Below are 17,500 nucleotides of genomic sequence, written 5' to 3'. Positions count from 1 at the left end.
CAAGTTTAATTTCCCGAACGTTCGGAGAAATAGAGCTGGCCTTTTTTTTTTGTTGGTTTTTATTTCTGTCAGTTGGTTTCTAAATGCAGAAAAATCATTATAAAAGTTCACCTTTGAACTTCTGTCAAAAACACAAAGAGAGGGTGACAAAATTTAAAAGAATAATATGGTAGGCCTTTATTTATTTATATATTTTTTTGAAGAACAGCATGCTTGATATTCAGTACCAGCTGGTAGAAACGGGTGTAACTGTTGTTTAAAAAGGATTCATCTACCATGGGATAGAAAAAGCTGTTAAAATTTGTCTCTTCCAAAGTTTTTATTTTCATCTAGTCAAAGTTTTTAATGTTTCAAACTCCTAAATGATAAAAAATTATCTGTATCATTTTGTTGCTGTACAATAGGGATGATAGGCATTGCAATGAAGTGTAGATCTATATATCTTTCATCTTTATGCCTCAAAAGTGATAGTATGTTAAATTTGTCTCCAGGTGAAAAAAATAACTGTTTGTCGAGAATTGTCTTTCCTGCTCCTTATGCTTTTCTTCTGTTATTTACACTTTCTAATTATGCTTTCTCTTATCAGATTCTTTGTTTTTTGGTCTTTTTTTTGCCTTCCTTCATTTCAATTTTCAGAGGTTGATTATACTCTTTGTTTGGTTTTCCTCAGGAGACTGGCGATGGAGACGTAGAAACAATTCCAATCCCATCCGACTCCGCCATCCACCTCTGTAGGAAAGACAGAAATTGCAAATGGGTAAAAATATAGTATATAGATTTCTGGCCAAGTGACTAATTCAAAGTTTTGCATGTGATTATTGTTTCTTAAAATCAACTCAAATGTTTCCAAGCTTTTATCCTGATGCATCTTCCTCTGCAGGCATTATTTAAAATGTTGAATATGAAGTAGAGGGTGAAATTCACGTGTTCCCATGAGAAGTCGATCAAGCGTGGTTCAACCTGAGAGCACGATCCTGCAGTCCTGTAAAAAATATTTAACGCTCTATAGCGTAAAGCACGCACAAACAGAAAATTAAAGAAACCAGCAACGAGCACTATCCAAATATGTTATCAAAACAAGGTCCTGGCCGGTGCCCTAACTATTAAAAACACTGTGAAACAACCACTGTGCAATTCCAAGGTCCTCCTGTTTCATCCAAGCATGATAAGATGTTCAGTGCTGGTAATCTAAAAACAAACGTTTAGGACAAACTGAAGTGATGACGATGTTTGCAGCGAGTTTATTTGGTGGTTCATTGATATTTATATTTATAAGATTTCAAACCTGAAATGTGAGTCCGTAGAAACATCACCCACAGTAGGTAGTCTAAAATAAAAATTAATGCTGTCTCAGACTGTTCATGATGCTTTACACACTTCCATGCCCACATCATGTGTGCTTCAGGGCAGTCCAGCATAGTGCTCAAGTGAATAAAGTGATTGGTTCATTGTCTTGCCATTTTTTAAAGGTATTACCTCACCTCTGAAACCCTGATCTTGAGGGAGGTGAATGTGACATAAATAAGGTAATTGTTAGTATAGAGCCTTCGAATGGTTTGTGTGGTGAAACTGTTATTTGAATGTGCAGTTCCAATGCAGGATTTACGAAGCTGATTTTCCAGCGAACAAAAATTGATTTAGTTCTTGAAATCGGAGTGACATAAAGAGAATTGAAGTGAAACATTCAGGTCTTTACCAACCCAAAGATATTAAAATTATACAGCATCTCATTCACTTTGCCTTTGACCATCCTATGATAGTGTAATTGTGCATGCCCACTTTTTAGCCCCATGAGACGTCTTTGAAGTCAATTTATAGCTTATGATTTTGAATGCCTTAATTTTTTTGTTTTTTTTGTTTGTGTACCTAGCTCACTGACTGACTTTGTGTCATTAGTCAGTTTAAAGATATTGATTTATTATTTGATCAAATAGGTGCTGTTTTATTATTATTTTTAACTCTCAAACAATGGAAAGTACTCGAGAAGTTCTTCCTGACATGAGACAAAACAACTGAATGTTCAGTTATTGTCTCTGACCCCAAAAACCAAAGCCAAAATACAACAGGCCGATTGTTCCATTCTTATTTTCACTATTTTTCCTTTCTGTATGTCAGAAGTATAGAAGCCTTATGAAATTGTTTTGAATGTATTTAAATATTGTAACTTAAATAAGTAAACAGTCAAAGACCATGACTTCTTGTCGTGGTTGTCAGCATTTTTTTCCCCTCTCAAGAAAAATTTGTTTGATGTTTTCGGCCTTTTGTCATAGAATGGCAGCAGATGTCTGAATTGCTTGGATGAAAAGCTGCGCAAATAAATAGAAAGTAAAAGAGCCTTCAGTACATGAGGGCCATTGATAGTATTGAAGTTTTGTACATTTCTGATTTCAATTTGTCTCTTGTGACATAAATTCTTTAGAAAATGTCAAGTAAAGCTTTTTTTTTCATATGGTTATGGGTTGTTTGTTTAAAGATAATAGCAGTCACTTTGATACCAAAGTTGTTTTCAGAAGATGAATCTGCTATAACTGATTATAATATTATTTTCTATTTTTTTGCATCAAGTTTTCAATATCTCCTCTGAAGCCGGAGATCTGTTTTCATGTATGAATGTATTCTTTTTGCACATTTTTCCTAAAAATGATATGGAGTTTTTCTTTTACTTTGGGAAAACTCTTGTTTGCTTTGCAGGGTGTGCTAATCCATCTTTAAACAGTTCTCTTTAACTTACAAAGACAACAGTAGGCATACGTCTATAGGTTCTATTTTCATTTTTGTTCAGGGAAATGTTGAGACTCTTAGTTCCACCCTTTTTGTTATAAATGTACGAAAGAGCAGTTTTCAGATTGAAAAGAAAGGAAAAACTACAACTGTTTCACCTTTTATTTTGTGTCACGACGCGGCAGTATCAGGCGCTCATCAATTTTTGGGCATATGGAGTTATTGGTATAATCATAAAGCTTGTTTATTTGTCTTTCTTTCAGTGAAAAAAACCCAACAAACTATCTTGAATAGAACTCGAGATGTTTGCGAATAAAGGAAATGAGGATAGCCTGTTCTAGTAGGAAAAATTTGCGAAAAAATGGCCGCCAAAGTTTGGAAACTTCTATAGCTTGAGAGTCCTTGAAAACTGAAAACATACTTATTTTGTGCCATTAATCAACGTTTTTTAGCACTATTCTTACTGAAATGTATTTTTATAATATATAAGGTGTGGAGCCAAAAAACCCAAATTCGACAAAAATTCTCAAACCGGAGGAAAATAAGACTGTTTCATCGATTTAATTATTTTGACGAGTGCCTGATTTCACCATGATGCCTCTCTTATACTAAAGCAGAATTTAAGGAGGAGGTTGTCTCTGATGAGTCTCTTTGTCCTCTGTTTTGGTCTTATATATCCCCCCCCCCTTTCTGCCCCATACACCCCCCCCCCCATTTTTTTCTCCTCCCCCTCCCCAAGATCAAAGGATTACTGTTCAGAAGTGTTGTGCTAATGTGCCCTTTGAATGTGTTCCAGTGTCTGTATGCCTGTGACAGACCTAGGGATCAGCAGTACAATGAACTCAGCAGTTGCTTGGAAGACTGTAAAGTAAGTATCATTTACATTTTTATTGATCACTGTCTCTCAAGTCGCTGAGGAGCAGTTCATAGGCTAGTTAAAAAGCTGTTAATGTTTTTTGAGCTATCAATCCGAAGTTCAAGTCCACTTATCTTATGCTGACTTTTTTGTAGGACAAAGTGGAGATGGGTTGAGATAAAAATGTAAAAAAATCATCTGTCTTAAACAAAATTAATTATTAGAAAATTATTGTAGTGCAAGCCTAACTGCTGAGATTTTTTTTTACTGTTGTGTAAACTATTAAGGTTTGAAACCCCCACGAGAGAGTTTATAAGAGTGGCCCTCTCTAGGTTATCAAAGATTGGCATTTTTACTCATAGAATCCTATTTGCAAGGTAGGCTCAGTTAGTACTATATATAAGCTAATGACAGCAGAATAGATAACCCTGATTCAAATCCTAGGCTTCAGCTTGTTTCGTTGACTTTTCAACACTCTCGGCACATTTGGCCCAGTTGTTTCGGATGCGGACATTAAATTCGGAGGTTCCACTTTGCTAATAACTAAAAATGCTGATGGGGATGGTAAATCCATTGATGGGGATGGTAAATCCATACACTTATGTTTTTTAATATTTGCAAGATATTTGCAGATGATCATTTGTTTTGATAAAACCTAGCCATTTGCCTGTAGACTTGAAATATACCTTCCACTTGACAACAACAATTTCTAGATCCCTTCTCTTTGAAAACCCTCCGCAACATTACATTGAAAGCTGCTTAAAAGTGAAACTCAAACTGTGGTTAGAAATGTTTTATTTTATTTGTTCTTCACCTAAATTTGCAAGTTTTAAACTACTTTCTCTTTTTATGTGGAGGTTGTGGGAAGGGATGGCGGAACTTGTCTGTTTAATAAAAAGTTGCGGGTCTCTTATCTCAAGGAATAAGGATACAGATTTTATGTTGGCAGGGTTGGTGGATAACTTTTAGATTAGTGTCTCGACGTGGTGGAATCTGGTGCTCGTCAATTTTTGGGCATGAGGAGTTATTGGTATCATCTTAAAGTCTGTTCATTTATCTTGGTTTTGGTAAAAACCTATCTTTATTGAGTAGAAGTCGAGATATTTGCAATTAAAGGAGGTAGGGGTTGCCCAGATACAGAAGTAAAAATAGTGTGAAAATAGCTGCCAAAGTTTGATGACTTTTGAAGAATGAGAGTCCTTGGAAACTGCAAATTTAAAGTTTTTGAGTCCTTGGAAACTGCAAATTTAAAGTTTTTGTGCCTTTGATCGACATTAAAGAAAATTAAAATCCACACACTAATGTGTTTTTAAATGGACATAAAAAATGTTAAGCCAAAAAAAAAAAAAAAAGAAAATTTGAAAAAAATTTCCCAAAGGCCATAAAAATGCAGATTTCTTTGATTTTATTATTTTGACAAGCGCTTGATTTCACCAAGTCTCCTCACATTTGTTTTGTTTTTTTCCACGCCGAGGTAGAGTGTAGGTGGGATTGGGAGCCTAGGATTGGTGAATAATGTATAGATAACAATGTAACATTCTTTGTTAGAAGTCTTGTTTTCTTTGGTGTGAAAACAAACCCAACCAAACTAGTCTGTTTGTTTTGTCTGTCTGTTTTGCTTCTTAGTGGCCTTTTAATGATTGTTATTATCTGTGTTTCTCTTTTACTAAAATAGACAAAGCATTAGAGTAAATGGTCACTTTTAAGGACAAGTGGGTTAACCCATATTTGGGGGGGGGGGGGGGGGTCCAGAAATCTTGACCTACACTAAAAGTGGGCTTTGCCCTACCTATAGGAAAAGTTTGGTTTCATTGGTGTGTATATTTGTTTGGTTTTAGAGAAAACTCTTCTTGCCTTTTAAAGAAACTGAACAAGGGGTAAACGCTTTACCTTCGATTATCTCAAAACACCATTTTTTTCGGGATAGCCCCCATGTGCTTAAAAGTGACCAAATGAGCTCTGTTTTGTGTCCCTGGCACAGAATATGGCCACTCCGCAGCAGATGACAATGGTGCATCTGAGAGTTGCAAGATATTTGTGGTTTGACACAATGCAAGTTGTAACATGTGACATTCTTGCACCTCTGGTATATGAGTAATTTTTACGTGAATCATTATTTTTACAACAGCTGTGATATGTATTATATGTTGAGACTCCTGATTACTGCAGGTTTACATCAGGATGGTTTAATGACTCAACTGGTAGGTCCTACTTTCTTTTCCCGCGTTTTGTTTTTGTCTGTCAGTCTTGCTTTTTAATTGCAGTAAAAGACTGACATGGGAATGTGCTTAAAAAATTTTTGTTTTCGTGAGACCGTGTGTGCATAAAATCCCTTTTTTTTTTTTCACTTGCACCAATGTAAAAAACTTCTGAAACATATTTTCAGAATCCCAGAATCCGACATCGAGAAGAAGCTCGGCAGGCATGTAATGACAGCTGCGAGTTTGTCTCAAGGTCAGCAGAGTTTAAATTTGGGACATGTCCAGCACCATCAGCTATGGAGGAATTCACCGCTGCCTGTGTGGAGGAGTGTGGCCGTGACCTTGATTGTGATGGCATGAACAAGTGCTGCGGCAATGGCTGTGGCCACGTGTGTCACAGTCCCATTGACCATGATGGTATGTCCTATAATTGAATACTAGTGAGCTCTCCCACTTCCCAGATCTGTCCAGAACGGTCTCCTTTTAGTTTTAGTAGAGTTTTTACGGTGCTCGCAGCTGCATAAGGTCATATGAGCGCCAGAACGGTCTCCGAATGAGTGAATTCCTTGTTTTTTTTCCTAATATAGCAAGGTCACTTGGCTTAAATTGAACAGTAAAATGAAATATGCTCATTGTTTTTATGATGGAGATTTGGATTATTATGTTAGAGCTGTAAGGGTGAGCTTTCCCACTTCTCCAATCTTTCATGAATGGTCCCGATTGAGCAAATTCCATATTTCTGTTGAGAAATAATTGGAATTATAGCCTCAAACTTGACAACAAATATTCCCTGAATATTTGGGGCATACATATTCCTTCTTCAATAACCAGTGAGGCTTCAGTAGTTTCTTCGTTTCTTCTGAGTGCAGCCAGGGTACTCAGCCTAAGTGGACAGCTAGAAGTAACATGCATGTCATTTTGAAAGAATGGTTTCGTGCTTTCTTTTTTTATACATGTACTCAGGTGGCATGAATTGTGTGTGTATATACGTGTAATTTGTGTTGGGCATTCCTATGGGGGAGGGCTCCACTGCTAGGCATGACTTCCTTACTATTCTACACCATTCCCCTCTGCCTTGTTTTTTTCCAAGCACTTCTTAAATGACCATGAGGGCAGGTGGTTGGGGGGGGGGGGAAAAACCCTGCGAGTAGCTGGCGGGTGCTCTTGTTCGGTTTCACTTCTTTCCTATTCTGCTTCTCCCTTGCACTACATGACCATTAGTGTCTCCATGTGCTTCTTATAACTCAAACTTAAATTTCTATAATTTTTGGTTAATAGAACAAAGAAAAAGCATGTGCAATTAAATGCACAATAGTGGCAATGTTAAACATTATTTTGGGGGGTTATATTCTTAATTTTTGCCTTTTCTTCCTTTGCAGTGTTTCCGCCTGTTCCTGCTAGACTGAAGTTCAAAGAGCGTAAGGATGGTGGAATGCTGGTGGAATGGAATGTGGATGCGGACAGCACTATCATCAAACCGGTGGTTTTTGTTCTGCGCTGGTGGTGCCCGTACTCAGAGGATGTCTTACATTCTATTGTGAGTGTACAGGGAAAAGAATGGGATATGGGGATGGACAGGTAGACAGACCAACAGAGAGGCCTGTAGACAGACCGGCAGACAGATTGGCAGACTGGCAAGACACAGACAGACAGACAGACAGACAGACAGACAGACAGACAGACAGACAGACAGACAGACAGACAGACAGACAGACAGACAGAGAAAGAGAGAGAGAGAGAGAGAGAGAGAGAGAGAGAGAGAGAGAGAGAGAGAGAGAGAGAGAGAGAGAGAGAGAGAGAGAGAGAGAGAGAGAGAGAGAGAGAGAGAGAGAGAGGGGGGGGGTGAGGGGGGGGGAGAAGGAGATGAGGGACAGCAGACAGATGGATGGACAGATGGATGGATGGACAGACAGACAGTGGAGAGGAGGGTTGAGACATTGAAAGATTAAGAGAGGGAAGGAAGGAGAGTGAAGTGTAGATTGTTTTTGATCTCATACCTATATATATTACTTAATATTTTTTATTGTTTGCGACCTCAGACAACTAAGTCTCGTGTGAAGTTAAAAGGCCATCCCCACGGTATTCAACCTGGAGTAAAATGCAACTTTATGGTGGCGGCCATGAACATTCGTGGTTCTCAAGGATTTTCCCGAGCTCAGAACTACATAAAAAGTAAGTAACGAGTTTGGCTTGTGAAGATGTAAATGTGTGTGTGTGTGTGTTTTTGTGGTGGTGTGTTGTGAGGGGGGTAACTGAATATCACAGTGACCAGTAAGTGGGGATCTCAGACCACCTTAACTTACTCAAACATATGAATATGGCAGTTCAGTCTAGACATAGTGTAAACTTTGCAGCATATGGCAGTGAATGCATGACAAATTAAGTTATGGGCACTCTGTTAGCTCAATTGGTACCGTGCTGGATTACAGAACGTATAACCTTGGTTTGAATTCCAGGCTGGGCATTCTTGAACTTGGTTCATTTGTGGAGTTTTCAAGAAAGACAGAGGTTAAATTCGGAGATCCTGCCTCCTTAATACTCTCATAGCGTTGATAGGGGCATCAAACCTATTCACTTATACTTTTTCTTACGTTGTAAGCTGATTTTTTACTTTGTACTCTCTATTTACTGTTAGTGTTAAACATTTTGGGGCATTTTATTTTGATCACAACAGATAGTTCTTGTTTTTAAAAAAATCTTTTTTTGTTTTTGTTGAAAGATGTGGTTGGCTCTGATTGGAGGGTCAAGTAGCCTGCCTCTTCACTGATCTGAATTGTGTCGATGGGGTCTTAGAACATTAATAATTAGCATTCATAGTCTAATATAAGATCCACAGGGCTTCACACTACCTTGCTTGTCCCGCTACACCATTCCAATTTACTTTGTCTGTCCCATACATTTCACCAACAAAAGCCACTCACCTAGACATTGACCTAAATGGCACCCCTCCTGAGACATCTAATGGTACAGGAGGAAAGATATTGTGTGGGTGGCTAGTGGGTGCTCTGGTGGGGTTTGCTTCTTCTTTCCTATCAAACATCTATCGTCCTTATCTCCCCTCCTTCTTTTTTATGTTTGTTACTCTCTTGTAACATCTCTAATCTTCTGGCGCTCGTGTGACCTTATGCTGTTGCGAGCGCAGTAAAACCTCTACTAAAACAAACAAAAGTAAATTTAAGTGCCAGTTGGGAAATATGTGCCATTACAGTCTCTTACAGGTACACTCATGTCACTGAAGTATTCCTAGTTTGCTAGTTGCCATGTATCCATTTTTTGAGCCGTAAGAATAGAGGAATTAGGATAAATCTGGAACCCACCGCACAACTTTTTATTGCAAGTGGAACGTTTTCCTGCTGAACTAGAATGCCCCTAAAACATTGTTGTTAAACTCATGAGTCTTTTGAATGCATTATAAATTAAAGTACAGGGGTTGAATTTGCTACAGATAAAGGCTTTTGAACAAGACTGCGACCCCCTCCCCCCTCTCTCATGTGCACACACACACACACACACACACACACACACCCACACACTCACAACCCTTAGAATTGTTGCGTTTGTTTTTTAAATGTGAGGCAGCGTTGTGAAATCAGGCTCTCGTCAAAATAGTGAAATCAAAGAAAACGGCAATTTTCTGGCCGTTGGGATGTTGGATTTTAAAATATTTTTATTGGCTCAACACCTTTTATGTCCATTTAAAAACATATTTCTGTGTGGATTTTACTGAAAAATGTTGTTCAAAGGCACCAAAAATACAAATTTCTAGTTTCCAAAGACACTCAAGCTTTTGGAGTTAACAAACTTTGTCGGTCATTTCCTCTCTAATTTTACCTCTGACACCAGGCAACCCCTCATCTCCTTCAATCGCAAATATCTCGGCTTCTAATCAAGATAAATTGGTTGTTTTTTTCGACAAATGCAAGACAAATGAGTAAGCTTTAAGGTGATACTAATAACTCCATACGCCCAAAATTGACGAGTGCCTGATTCCACCACGTCGTAGCACAAATGTATTTTTCCGGAAGTGATTTTAGTCACAGTATATATACATTCTGACTTGTGTGAACGACATCAAATGATGTGTTTTGTTTTTATACTTGATACTATTTTTGAAAGAAAGATACAGTTGCTGCAATGAACTTGAATTTTGTGAGTGAGAGAAGGCAAATGTGGTTGAGCAGTACCTCTAGAAATGGAGACATAGAACTTTCTAAAAGAAAAGAAATTTTAAAAAATCCTTTATGGTGTTATTTTTTAAGTCAAACTGTCATGCTAATCTCTTGTGCTGTTGTCTCATTTTTATTAATGTCTGCATCAAGATGTCCCTTCAATTTCTTTCTTTGTATTGACCTTCATTTCCCAACTGACCAATGCTCCCTTTCTGTGATCTTGTGAATTCTCCTGTTTGTTGTTCTTTCCAGAAGTGTGTTCAGCAACATTGTGTTTTTGTGCACCTAATCTGTTCTATGCCAGTGTTTACATTGCTTGATGTGCTCCACACAATTTACTGCACTGTTAACGCACCGTCTCTGTGCCTGTGTGGTCTAAGCGACTGATATCTTAAGCATGGCTTTATTGTACTTCAGAAATATTATTTGGGTTGTGGAAGTCACTGTGGGTAGTTGGTTGGCGCTCTAGTGTGGTTTGTTTGATCTTTTCTGTCAAGCATCCGCTGTCCTTTTATCTCTCCTTCCTTTCGTTGTGTGTTACTCTTTAGTAACACCTCTAACCTTCAGTAGTTGTATGACTTACTTGTTTTGCAAGGCAGAGAAATTCTTACTTTTCTAGAACTTTGATGTCTCTTATTTTATGGTGAATCAGAACTGATATTTTTGTCTGTAGCCTGTTCACAATGGAAATAAAAACAACCTGCACTGAAAACAGTTTTGATTGAAATTCAACAAGCTTTCTGCCTTCTTGACTGTCAGCAATGCACAGAACTTTTGAAAATCTGTACTGTGCGGAATTATTGTCTAAATTTTGTTCAAGAAGGATAGTAAGTGATAGCAAAGTGCATAAAGACTGTCTATTACTTACTTTACTTTACTTTTCCGATCCAGCGGCCATTTGGGTTCTAGCCCTTCGGTCGGTCGATATGGCAAAGAATTTGCAGGTTTTAATCAGCTGACTGTCTATTACAATATTCTTTTTATATGGACGGCTTCAAATCATCTGAAAAACTTCTTTTTGTCAATAAAAGTAATATGGTTCATAGGGAGTGGGATCCAATTGAGTTTCCTTGAATTTCCTTGGATACCTCTATTCAGCATAGTATCCTGATGCAGATGAGGGCTAAGTTTGAAATTACTTCTGTTGTGTCTAATGGAGCCTCAGACTTCTATAATAAAGTAAAAAAGGGAATATAGACTCGCTTGGCATGTAGACATTTTGTTTAAAAACTTCCTACACCGTTTGTTTGTTTGTTTGTTTGCTTGTTTGTTTGTTTACTAACTCTGGCACATGTTTGTTTTGACTTTCACTTTTGAAGATTTCTTGAACCCATCACCTCCTCTCAATCTGGAGAAAATACGCACTCGACTTCAGCAGGACAAGGTGGATGTCACTATTCGATGGCAGCCTCCCATGTACACAGATGGCCTGCCTGTTGCCCGATACTTGGTATTCTTTGCTGTTATTTCTACTTCTCCCGACAGGGATGGGCATTGATTAGACTCTTAGAAATAAAGTTTGAGTGGGACTCCAGGTTATACTGCGTCCATCCATCAAAGTCTAAATTGGCTCATGATAGCTTTAGCAAGCTTAAAAAGATTCGATTTTCATCTCAGAGGTGTTGATTAGAGGAGGAGGAGGAGAAGTAGTGCTGTTTCTACTGCAGCTTTTACTTTCCCGATACCCATGGCTTTAAAAATAGCAGCACAAAGATAAATCCTCAGGACTTGTGTTATGCTGCTGGTTTCTTTCTTTTCAAGTTTTAACTGTGTGGCGTAGCGTAGCGTGCCAAATACAAAAGCTCAAGATTGTGTTCCCCTTTTTATAATAATGCATGCCCATCCCTGACCTGATTTATACCCTGATGATGAACTTACCAATATTTTCAGTAAAGAAAAGTTTGATTTTGCTGTACACCATTCTCTCAATAAATTTGCGTGATGTGTTTTCCTTGAGCACATTATTATCAGCTCTTTGTGGTGTGTCTGAATGGACCCATTACTAATATTGAGTAATATACTTTCTTTCATATGCAACTGAATTTTCGCCCAGATGTTTGTAAGAACTGAATTTCAGTTGTTGTATGGTTTTATTGGAGTGTACATTTCTATATGTATGTTCTATTATCTAGGTGTTTTGGAGTGAAAAACTTCCCAAGGCTAGCCCCAACTATGTTCGACTTCATATGCACAAAAAGGCTGTGAAAGCAGTAAGTCTTTTCTTTTCATGAATTTATACACAAGTAAACATTAAATGTATGTATATATGGTTGTGCAATTGTGTGTGTGTTTGTTTGTGTGTGTGTGTGTGTGTGTGTGTGTGTGTGTGTGTGTGTGTGTGTGTGTGTGTGTGTGTGTGTGTGTGTGTGTGTATGTGTGTATGTGTGTGTGCATTATGCTTGCTGTTGTGAAACAGTTTTGCCTGGATATCGAATATTGAAATGTTAATCTTTTTCGGAGCTGAAAATGTTGACGTTTATGTTCATCTGACAGTTGCAAGTGTAATGTATAACTTTGCTGTATATGTAAATTGATATAAAATGACAGCGTCTCTGAGCTGCTTGCTGGAGTTGATTGGCATTTTTGTGTAGTTTATTGCTTGATAATGGCTGTACATACATCTAGAAGTAGATAAGGACAATAATTATACTGAGAAAGAATTAAACAGAGCTGTCATAGATAGTTTTGAATGGCTCTGTTTTTCCGTACATGGACTGCTGGAGGGTACCACTGGAAGATCCTACTTCTTTTTTTTCCCTCTGCCCCCCCCCCCCCACCCCCACCCCCACCACTGTTGTTCCATCCTGTCTGTCATGCATTTTCTGTGCACTTTAATGATCTTTACCACGTTGAAATGCTTGTCTTTGCTTAAACTAGCCCACATCTGTAGTGAGTGATGCATACCATTGTTTTCTATTCAGGACAGCACAAGATATACAGTTGCTGGTCTTGACCCAGGGACTTTGATATTTGTACAGGTAAGACTTGTGCCGAATCTCAAGTACTCAAAGGAGTCCACTTGAACCGAAATCTCCAGGACCTCTAGATTTTATTAGATTTAGCCAGGTTTTTGGTTTAGAGAGGTTGTTCAAATAGGAGAAAGAAAAGGGGTTTAAAAGTTTTTGTTTTTTTTGAAAGCTCTATTTTTTTTACTGAAATGTGTTTGGTTTAAGTGGACCCCAGGGTATTTATGTATCTACATATGCCACACAGTGTGGTGCTCAAAGCCTGAAGTCATCAGATACAACAGAGGAACAAACAGTAGTGTAAACTTTTCAGCTGAAAATCTTGTTGTTGTTATGGATCCAAAGCCAGAAATCTGTATGATCAAAAACAAGATAAGACACGAAATTATTATTATTTTTGGATTCACTGAAAGCAATGATAAATTACTCAGGTATTTAATGTAGAGTGCTGATGATATGCCATAAAAGTACTCTCTCTCTCTTCCTTTCTCTTCTATTGCATATGGTTGGAGGATGCTGCTCATAGGTCCCACTTTTTTTCCTTCCTCCTGCCATTTATTCTGTCTGTCTGTTCCTACTTGTTTTATATATTTGTGGTTTTTCTACCCACATTCTAACCTTTTCTGAGTTCTATGTTATAATATTTTTTGTGGTGTCGATAGTCTAATGGTTAGGCTGTTGGACTCGTACCGGAAAGGTCGTGTGTTTGAACCCTGTCAGGGGCCAAATATTGTGTCCTTGGGAAAGGCACTTTACATGAATTTTCCTCATTTCACCATAGTAGGAATAGGTACCTAGCTACATTGACAGTGAAGATGGGTGCCTGGCTACATTGACAGTGAAGATGGGTGGCTGGCTATAGACAGTAAAATATGTTGTTAGTATGTTAGTGTTTAAAGCTTTATCAGCCTCTTGCTCTGTATGCTTCCTGAAAAGCCGAGAACATCTCTAAGTGTTCTAGGGTCTGGTGTGATAACAGTATAGATTAAAAAGCTCATAGAGCTTACTGTTGAGCAGGGACTCATGCTATACAAATGTTATTTATCGTTATTGCTTTTGGTCAGGTGAGAGCGGTGGTCAAGTGGAAGGGCAAGTCTGTGAGAGGGAAACCAGCTTCTATCTTTATTGAAGCATACTCGGCACCTCGGACAGTCGATGAAGGTATGACGTACTTTACTTTTACTTTCCTATTTTTACTTTTCCGATCCAGTGGCCATCTGAGTTCTCGCCCTTCAGCGTGTCAATACGGCAAAGAATTTACTGGTTTTGTGTTTTGTTGCTGTATAAAAAAGTATTTCCGACATCTGGGGATGCAGGTAGGCAGGTGCTACGCAGGTCACTAAGGGCAGGGCAGATAAAGAGATGGTGGGATACTGTTTCATCCTGGCAGTCACACAGCGGGCAGTCAGGTGGGGTGTCCTTGTGGATCCTGTTTAGGTAGGAATTCAGAGAGATGTGTTGTGCTCGCAGGCAAAAGATGGTGACATGTTCTCTTTTACTCAGGGAATTTAGTGCATCTTTTGAGGTGGGAGCAGTCATGTGTGCAAATACAGTTCTTTCAGTTTTGCCCATTGCCCATCCATTCAGTTACTGTTCCTTGGATTAGTTTTCTGTCTTCCTGTAGAATTCCGTCTTTTATGGTTTTGAAACAGAATTCTATATTTCTAGTATTATAGACAGGTCTAGCATTGGAAAAAGTTCATTTTTAGGTGTTTGCCAAGCAATCATACTTTTTATTTATAATTGACTGACATTTAAATGGGTTTTTTAAAATTTTGGTATGGTTGTTTTATCCCTTAGTATGTATTTATTACATCGTTCTGGTGGCCTGATCTTTGCATCAGTTTCTAGAAGAGATCTCGTATTTGTCAGACTTATGCAAGACACAATAACCACATATCAAAAACAGAGTGCTGCATAGTAGTGACCAGCAATAGTGTGTGGATTGTCTACGTTTGTGATATTGTGTATTATTCGTGCATGTAAGAATGAATGTACTTGTTCATTTATTATTTAAGCCAGTGTGAAACAAAACCTTCAAGGGGATCGATCAATAAAGTGGAATTTATTTATGTTTATTTTTATCCATATTTAGTAGATATATCCAGAGATGAAGTGACAGCAAGACTGTTGTCAATTAGTTGTGACTGTTGTGGCTGTCAAAAGCAATACAAGATGGTCTAAGCCCTTAGCTGTAGGTTATCTCGCTAATGCATGTGGGCAGTTGGTAGAAGGATATGTCAGTTATGTAGAGGACATAATCTATGAAGCAAGTAAAAGGAGAACTGTGGCAAGCCATGACTGTGATGAAAGAGTTACTTGCTAAAGAAAAGGGAGTGAACAACTATAATGAAGCTATAGGTGGATAACTTATCGTTGTCCTGTTCTGCTTGGTTTCATCATAAATTATCTTACTCAAAGCAAAGTTGATTTAGTTTTACATTGTTTTTCAGTGCAGTCAAAACTATCTAAGATGGCAACTTAGTGTCGAGGAGAAAAATGACCATCTTAGACAGGTGGACATCTTACACAGTGTCATTATAATACAGATATGAGTGGGGAAAGTGGGTGGTTGGCGGGTGCTCTGCTGTGGTTTGCTCCTTCTTTTAGCATCCTATCAAACAACTAACGTCTTTATCTCTCCTCCTTCTTTTTTATGTAACACCTCTAATCTTCAGCACTTATCTGACCTTATTGTGTTGCAAGTGCCGTAAAACTCTTGCTAAAACTAAAACAAGTGGGGAAATAGGAAGTGGGCAAATAGGAAGTGGCTGTTTGTACAGGTGATTGTCTTATACAGGTGGCCGTTAGAGCAGGATCGACCGTATTTTGTTTAAATACATTTGATTGGTGATTATGCAAAATGTAGTGCTATGGTATTTGGCTCTTATGTGGCGTTTGTGTTTTCCCATTTCAGACACAGACACCAGGTTCACAGGCAGGACTCATGGGAGTTCACACATTCACAACATCTCAGTAGAAAAGCCAAAGTTTCTCCAATCAAAACTGAGTGCTCATGTCACTTGGTCTGTGTACCCGGGTAAGGGCTTAATTAGATCTCTTCCTGATGTGATAAGGAGTAAAAAGTTGCTCCCGCATCCGATCCAGACATTGGGGATTGCCTTGTTAGTGAGACAAATTCCTGGGCCTTTGGCATATTGTGGTAGGATGGCCGATTCCTTTTCACATCGTCTTTACCTCCCCAACTCGAAGTCAGGTCCCTATGACTGCTGAGTAGGCAGGAGGGGGCGAAAAAATTCGGTGTCTGAACCGAGATTCGAACCCGGACTTTCCGCTTCAGAGACGAACGCCCTAACTACTCGGCCACCACACCCTCGTGATAAGAAGTACCATTTTTTCAAAGTCCAAATTAGATGCAGTTTACATGCCTTTTTGATCATGATAACGTTGATTGTATTCATAAATAAACCCTGGGAATGGAATTTGCCTATAGGGTCAAGTCATCATTGTGCTTTGGTAAATCTTTTAATATCAATGGCTCTTGATATGAAAATGGTAAAAGTATACTTTTACACGGCTTGTTGACTGTTTTGTTTTCATTATTTTAGAAATTGAAACTCAAGGTAGTAGATTTCCATGAAGCTAAAAATAAGGGTTTATATAACCATGCTAACAGCCTGTCTTTTAAAAAGAGAAAGTATTTGTTTATGTTTATTGTGGGATATTTGAGTACTTTCCTTTTTTAATCACTTTGAAAGTTGATTCTCTTGTGTAAATGAATTGTGGATGAGGGCTAAACCGATTTTAAAGAACACCTTCTTTGTTTGTTTTGGTATGTGTTTGTGGCGCTCGCAACTGCATAAGGTCATATGAGGGCATGGGACACTTTAAACATTTTCAGTTTGATAGGAATTAATTTTGAATTTTGCCCAGGTGATAGCGGAAGCCTACTGTTATTGATTTTACACTACCAAGGAATCTTTAATGCGCACAGCTTGCACATGGAACCTCTGAGATTTTTGTTCTTATCCAAGATGGCTAGGTGTTAGATCTTACCTACTCTAAGGTCAGCGGTGTGGTTGAAAGACAACAGTAAGTAGGTGCCAAGGAGAAGCAGTAGAAAGGCTGCAGAAAGAGTTAGGAGCCCAGAGGAGGGGGCAGTGGGGGTGGGGGCAGAAAGTGGAGACGAAAGCAGATGACAGAACATGGTTAGAGAACAGGAAAGGAGGTGAAAGGAGAACATTTTAGAGAAGAAAATTTTCTGTCGCTGTCAGGTTTCAAACCCGGGACCTATTGAATGAGAGGCGTACACTGAAACCTCTAGACCACAAGAAAGTTTATTTTAAAATTGTAGACATGTTTTGTCTAGAATGGTTTGCTGACTCTTTTCTCCTTTTTTGTGCTCAGGTTCAAAACTCATGAAGTACATGCTCTACTGGTCCCCTGATGTATGCAAGGGGGAAGCAAGACACAGAAAAACCAGGGACAGATTACAGATGGAAGCCACCTCACATGTGAGTTTGACTTTCCCTGGGTTCAGAGGTCAAAGTTTGGACAGGTCTGCATGCAGTAGTGTCATGCTTCTGGAATAACGGTCATTCTATCTTGTTGAGCATTTCTCAATCC

The 17,500-nt window shown here is 38.5% G+C and overlaps 1 protein-coding gene across 1 annotated transcript in view; it reads left to right on the top strand.

The window, feature by feature from the left end:
- The window catches only part of LOC101863063 (anosmin-1), a gene marked incomplete at its 3' end in the record, with an annotated part of 21,072 nt that overhangs the window by 2,981 nt on the left and 591 nt on the right, over positions 1-17,500 (top strand). The window contains 11 exon segments of the mRNA XM_013089078.2: positions 671-757; positions 3,518-3,589; positions 5,964-6,195; positions 7,158-7,315; positions 7,818-7,950; positions 11,267-11,397; positions 12,080-12,157; positions 12,869-12,925; positions 13,978-14,074; positions 15,831-15,953; positions 17,282-17,388. Of these exon segments, the coding sequence (XP_012944532.1) occupies positions 671-757; positions 3,518-3,589; positions 5,964-6,195; positions 7,158-7,315; positions 7,818-7,950; positions 11,267-11,397; positions 12,080-12,157; positions 12,869-12,925; positions 13,978-14,074; positions 15,831-15,953; positions 17,282-17,388 (1,275 nt within the window).

The sequence above is a fragment of the Aplysia californica genome, unplaced genomic scaffold, assembly GCF_000002075.1.
Source record: "Aplysia californica isolate F4 #8 unplaced genomic scaffold, AplCal3.0 scaffold00868, whole genome shotgun sequence".
In the NCBI taxonomy this organism is placed as follows: Eukaryota; Metazoa; Mollusca; class Gastropoda; order Aplysiida; family Aplysiidae; genus Aplysia; species Aplysia californica.
Note: the sequence above shows the minus strand (reverse complement) of the source record. Positions and strands in the feature narration are given on the sequence as shown.